At 41.0% G+C, this 7,289-nt stretch overlaps 1 protein-coding gene across 1 annotated transcript; it reads right to left on the minus strand.

Annotated features, from left to right (window-relative positions):
- On the minus strand, positions 4,901–5,626 carry LOC107610971 (protein FAR-RED ELONGATED HYPOCOTYL 3-like). The gene has a single exon (XM_016312944.1). The coding sequence runs from the start codon at positions 5,624–5,626 to the stop codon at positions 4,901–4,903; it is 726 nt and encodes a 241-aa protein (XP_016168430.1).

Genomic DNA, 7,289 nt, shown 5'->3' on the forward strand with positions numbered 1-7,289 from the left:
TCCTGTTTAGCCTCCTCCATAAATTCCTTAGTAGCATGGAGAGGAAGATTCTGAGCAGTTCGGTACAAGGCAGCCCCCATGTACGCCATTTTAACACTGTTTCGGGTCATAAAATCCAGATGGCAAAGGATTGACACATCATCCATGGGGAGGGTAACATAGGGACCGATCTGCTGATCTACAAATTCGATTGCATTAAAATCAGGGGTGTCAAGGTTGAAGACCTCAGTTGTTTTTTGTTTCTTATTGGGAGGAGCACCAGAAGTAGTAGCTGAAGACTGTGGAGGCTCGGCCAGATGAACCCGAGGAGTCGGGATCACTTTCCTCGGCCCAGGAGAACTCGGCACGGGTGGCTTCACTTGCACTTGGGAAGATCCCTCCCCGGCCGCCTTGGCCGAGATGTTTTGAGCAACAGCAGCCTTCTTTGCCTTCTTATAGGCCTTGATGGAATCATTATTTTTTGACATCTCTGAAAGAACAGAATCAACCATAACAACAAGTTACAACATAGGAAAAGAAAAGCTCAGAAAGCAAGTTTAAAAACAAATCAGACGGTACCCAAAGCAGTTCGAACCAAAGACGGATCACTCAAGAATCTTTTTGTATCCAGATGGGGTGGTTTTCCCCACAAAAGCCCGCTCAACCTCATTAAGCATCTTCCATGTATAACGTGGCACTCTCACATTCTTTTGCCACTCTAGAGGAAAAGCAGGCTCATCATTTTCATCAAGAAAAAAAGGGCGGACCCCCTCAACAGCACGGACGCGGAAGAAATAGTTCTTAAAATCTTTAAAAGACTCATCATACATGGGAAAACTTTATGCCCCTGGGCCGACCTGAAAGAAACCCAGGAAGCTTTCTTTTTGGAGGAACCTCCAGGCTTGGCCGAGACAAAAAGATAAAGGAAAAGAGTTTCAGAAGGTGCTATGCCTAACTCTTGGCAAAGCAGTTGAAATATTTTGATAAAACCCCAGGAATTCGGATGAAGCTGGGATGGAGCAATGTTACATGACCACAACAGGTCGGTTTCAAAAGCAGTAAAAGGAAAAGTAACGTCTAACTGGCTGAAGAAGTATTCATAAACGTAAAAGAAGGGACGCTCCCCCTCGACGAAAGTAGAAAAGCAAGCCCTCTCATCGGAGTCATGAGCTACGAGTTCATAATCCCTCTCCCGGGCACTGCCACTACAAATTCTATGACGCTTCCTCAGTTCTACACAAAATTCAGCATCCACGACAGAGGCACACATTAGGACAAGGGAGTCCAGCCAATCAGACATCCCCTTAGGAACTTTGGAGGACACCTCTACAATGTTATTGCGAGAAGACATGACGCCGACTAATCCTACAAATAAGAAAAGAAGATTGAATTACTAAAAAACATCTCAGACGAGGGGCAAAATAACTCGACAAAAATGACACAGGCAAACACATAGGAAAGGAAAACCCCAAGACTCAAAACCAAAGTCCTGGGGCATCCTTTGGAGGCAGAAACAAGGCAAGGTTTCAGGAAATTCCTACAGCTTACGAAAGTCTCAAATAACCGCAAAGGAAGCAAAAACACAAAAAGCCACTATCTTTCTATAGTTTCACCAAACAAAAGGGCATAGCAAAAAAGCCGAAAGCAGGAAAATCGTCAAAGACACAACCTTTTTTTAGAAACAAAAATCATCATTTCAAATACAATCATCAAAAGCACAAGTGGAAGCGACGGCAACATGCAAAACTCTAAAGGCATCAAGCAGCAGAGAAAGTCAAAGAAATCACACAAAAAGACGAAGAAATCCCAGAACACACAACAATCAGGCACAGTAAAATAGAAAAATCCAAACTTTCTCCAAATCAGACTTTCTCTAAATCAGACAAGAAAATGACGTAGAAGAAAGGGAAGGAGAAAACCAACCTGGAACAAAAGAGAAGCTGCAAAAACTGAAGACGGGAAAATTGAATCAACCCAGAGAATTGCCAAATGACGCTATCACGCAAGGAAAGGCAGAACGATGCGGATGAAAACAGAAAGTGAGAGAGTGAAGGAAGAAGTTACGAAGGAGAGAAACCATTTTTTGATCGAAAGATTCAAAATAAAAACCAAGGGAAACGGGCAATTAAAACCAATTAATGAAGGTATTTAAAGCTTCGCGTATTCCCAAAAGTCAAAATATTAAAGGCAAAAGCGCGCGCTTTTAGAAGAAGCAAAAGAAGAAACGTTCCACATTCAAAAAGACTCTACAAAGAAAGAAATTGACAAAATGCTTGAGTTCGGCTTCACTAAAAAGGACCGAAGCCAAGGATTCGACCTCAACAAGAAAGACCGAGCTCAAGCAGGGGCACTGTTCATACCCCGGGTCGAGCTATCCGACTCGGGATGATCGGCGACAAAGCGGCCGACCTCTTCAGGTCAGACTATCCGACCTCTTCTCAAAAAGAGCTCGGCCAAATCGACAGGAAGGCCCAAGAAGGCCCAAACAGAGGAACACGACCCAAATCCAAAGGCCGTCCAAGCCTATAGAGATAAGGGCGGTTCCCTTGAAGATAAGTTGACCACAACTCAAAGATAAAGATAAGATAATATAACTAACTTATCTTATCTAGAAAAGTCACTCTACAACCACTATAAATACACTAGAGCACCCAGGTATAACTCATACTCTGATTCTACATAAAACCTATTTAATACCCATGCTAACTTAAGTATCGGAGTCTCTTGCAGGTACCTCCCACCCTCCGGTGACCAAGGATCAGCAGTGCAGCCAGTCCAACAAGTCGGATACGACAGCTCCGGCCCCCACCCACCAGCCGGACACGTCATCTCCGACCAATACAGAAGATCTCATCTGAGATCGACCTACAGTTTCAGGTAACTCTCGGAACAGTTCTAAATTTCATTTTCATCATTGCGTAATCACCTTCATTGTTCATGCATAAACCGTGTCACCTCTCCATTGCATGGTCTCCAAAGGTGAAGTTTCTGACAGAGCCCTTTAGAGATCACTTCTCCAAGTCCATAAACAGTGGAATGTTGTTGGGCTCGATTTCCAGATGGACCCAATTTTATGTAAATGTATTATGCGGACAGTCCAATACACATTGTGTCAAACAAAAAAGAATGCCAACCCATGACGCTCCAACGAATACAAGGAACAATCCCACAAGGTCCACCGCAGCGTTATCAATTTGATATTGGATTTTGATGTACCCAAATACAAATTAATTAATCTAGTATCACATTCGAAAAAATTCACAATGACATCGAACTGAAAGAAATTGAATACAACCCAAAGGGTTCACTCCAACTCGTAACCACAACAAATAATATCAAAGGGGTCAACATATCTCATGTAGAGTTCCACATACCCCTATGGAACTCCTAACTTGTCTACCCATGAAACGGCCTCACGAGTAATGCTTGCCTGCTGATATGTTGCGTGGGCACCTGTCTTGGCCTTGCAATTGTACCAATCTTGCCTCCATGAATGAATGATTTCTACTGCAACAGAATATAGTGGATTTTATGTCAAACCAACAGAGGTAACAACATTTAGGGTATTTACAAGATGTAATTCTCTATTTTCAAAAAATGTGACTAGAAATAATTAATTTCATACATAATGCTAACTATGATATCCCACTACCCATCTCCCTACACTTGACCAAAATTATTTCAGCCAGATATAACTACACTCTATATGCAAGATAACCTTAAGTGATTTCATACTACACAACTAATTAGTCCAACATTATTGCAACCACCAATCATGTTACTCTATTTGCGGTTTATCACGATAACTGATTTTATGGTTATCTACTCATTACGTCAGCTTATAACTCAACTACCAAACGATCCACTCTTCCTGCGTCCCAATTTGTTAATTTGTCTTACATACTAGTAACTACTTCTTAGTACTATATTCAAATCTGCAATACAGAAAACAATCACCGTGTTGTGATAGACGTTATTTGCTGTGCCGTTGGGGTCCAAAAACAGGTTATCACCAACGTGTTCATCGTCCTGTAATCAGAGTACTGGTTAAAAGTTGGATCCTGCATACGGATAACAAGTTTCCAAAAACACTTCGAAGGAAATATCTTACTCGGTCAGGCATGTCTAAATCATCCCCCTCGAATGCATCGTCTCTCAAATCGTGTTGTTCATTGTTATCACCCTTGGCTGGGCAGGTTCTCTTTGTATGTCTCATACCTTTGCAGCAGGTACAACGTCGCCTTTTACCATGACCTTTTTTATTTCCAAGTTTTGAAGCTCCTTTTGACTGAGCAACAAGTAGGTCCCTGACCACAGCATTTGCTTCACCGGCATGTTCGGTGCTCGGGCTAACGCCACCGTGAAATGCCTTGTAATCTAACTCAAGGTCTTTACATAAGGACTGAATTCCATGCATAGCCTTTTGGAACAACGCCAACCTTTGTGCCCCCAGGAAAAACATCCACTGCAATGCGGAATGGAGTGCCCCATGGCGGAGGATAACACCGTGTTCGCTAACGTTGCCCCAACTTTTCGTGTACTGCTCAAGGGATTTTGCATCAGTTCTCCACCTCCTCAGAACGAGCTTATCGGGTATCTCCTTCAAGTGCTCTTCCTTCATCACAAAGAACATGTGCTTGTATGGATATCCATGCTTCTTCCAGAAGTTACATTGACAACTTACTTTGCTAGTCGACCGACCGAAGGATGCCGTTATGTGCAAATTAGGTTCCTCATATTCCTCAAGGGTGTATACCATTGTATTCAATATCCTTCTTTTGTTAATCTGGTTCAAGGCACCTACCCCTTCGATCTCCTTCTTGACATCCCCAAACACTTCTCTTGTGTATACCATAGCGGCATGCCTTTCAATACTTCTCAGGCATGTTGTCATAACCGGAACCGAGTTGATGGACTGAAACTAGAGCAGCAACTCCCTATTCTGATACTCGCGGGCAACCATCTCCAAGCTCTGAACCAGCTCGTAAATTGTGTGGGTGGACTTCAAAAACTTGTTCACGTGTGCGTTAATGCCTTCGCACCTGGATGTTGTCCGATATCCTGCGCAGAACTTGTCACGCAAATAAGCACTTGCCCACATCTCCTTCTTATCATACATCTGGCATGACCATTTCTTCTCGCGTAGGCCATACATATCGGTAGCCTGCTCCCATTCGGATTCGAAGTCCTCTGTCGCCATTTCTGCATACAGCCATCTTCTAAACAACCCACATAATTCTGCATCCTTTACATTAGACGTGACGTTTTTTTCCACATGCCATGCACACAAACGATCGGTCGCAGAGGGAAGCACTTCGGAAACTACTTTTATCATAGCCTTGTCGCCGTCAGTCACAACTACAGCCGACTTTTTACCACACATGATCTCCATCAAATTCTCTAACATCCACCGATAGGAAGAAACACTTTCATCAAGCAACAACCCAAACCCAAAGATGGTGGTCTGCTTGTGATTGTTTGATCCAGAAAAAATCACGACCGGTCTCTTGTATTTGTTTTTCTTGTATGTTGAATCAAATGCCAATACATCACCAAAGTATTGGTAATCGACTCTGCTAGATCCGTTTGCCCAAATCAGATTCGCTAGCCTGTTGTCCCAAGTCACATTATATTTTGTGATTGCCATGGGGTCTAACTTCGGTTTTTCCCTCAAGATACATGACGATCGGTTTTTCTATCTGTAAAGAAATTCACAAATATAATCGCGTTGCAAGTATAGCTTCTAAACCAATAGAAAATCCTTTCGTACAAACGTTTTGGTTGTCACAAGTAACAAACCCCTTTGAAATTAATAACCGAAGTATTTAACCTCGGGTCGTCTTCTCAAGGAATTGCAGGGAGGTGTTCTTATTATTGGTTGTGAGTCTTGTAAATTGGGTTTTTTTTTTTTTAAAATAAGGAACAAGTAATGTAAAATAACAAGTCGTTAAAATAATAACTAATAAAGCTCTTGGCAATGTATGAAAATTAGAAGTCCTATCCTAGTTATCCTTATTAATGGTGATGAGAATTATATTTTGCTCCCACTTAGTCAACCTCTAACTATGAAGGTAAGTCAAGTGGATAAATCAATTTAACACCTAAAGTCCTAGTCAACTCCTAAGGAAAGACTAGAGTTATAGGAATTTAAATCAATCAGCAAAGATAACAATTATCAATCACGATGAGTTTGACAACTCAAGAGTTACCAATTAATCAACCAAAGCCAAAAGGGAAAAATCTAAATTATTTATATAAATAAAGGAAAGCAATCATAATTCTAAAATACCTCAAATTGCATTAAATAGAAATTATAATCTAACATGAAGAGTTCATAAGCCAATTTGGCTAAAAAGAGAATCAACAAGAAAAATAGAATAAACTAGTAAGCTAGAACAAATAAAAGTAGAATAGAAGTTAAATTAAAGAAACATTGAACCAGGAACTCAGAAGAAATTGTAAGTTGAAATAATAAGAAATCCTAATTCCTTTAAGAGGAATCCTAATCCTAAATCCTAAGAGAGAGGACAGAACCTCTCTCTCTAAAAACTACATCTAAATTATGAAAAGTAAATTATGAGTGTATTCATGAATGGATGTATTCTCCTACTTTATAGCCTCTAATCTGTGTTTTCTGGGCCGAGAACTGGGTCCGAAACAGCCCAGAATTCGCTGGTTTTGAATTCAAACACGCTGGTTTTTTGCCACTGCGACGCATCCACGTAGATCACGCGTTCGCGTTACTTATCGTCAGGGAAACTATGACAAATTATATATCAAATCGAAGCCCCAGACGTTAGCTTTCCAAAGCAACTAGAAACACATCATTTTGACCTCTGTAGCTCAAGTTATGACCGTTTTAGTGCGAGAAGGTCAGGCTGACAGCTTTGCAGTTCCTTCAACTTCTTGCATTCCTTCCACTTTTGCATGCTTCCTTTCCACCCTCTAAGTCATTCCTGCCCTGTAATCTCTGAAATCACTTAACACACATATCAAGACATCGAATGGTAATAAGAGAGGATTAATATTAGCAAATATAAGTCCAAAGAAGTATGTTTTCAATCATAGCACAAAATCAGGAAGGAGAATGTAAAACCATGCAAATAGTATGAATAAGTGTATGAAAGATTGATAAAATCCACTCAATTGAGCACAAGATAAACCATAAAATAATGGTTTATCAATTCACTATTGCAGAATTTGCGTCACCGTCAGCTATTTTAATACGCCGTTTTTGTCAGCGTAGTTGTAGACATCCTTCTTCAGAAACCCCAACAACGAATAGCCACCGGCCATACTAGCCATGTACC

Source organism: Arachis ipaensis, chromosome B08, assembly GCF_000816755.2.
Source record: "Arachis ipaensis cultivar K30076 chromosome B08, Araip1.1, whole genome shotgun sequence".
NCBI lineage: Eukaryota > Viridiplantae > Streptophyta > Magnoliopsida > Fabales > Fabaceae > Arachis > Arachis ipaensis.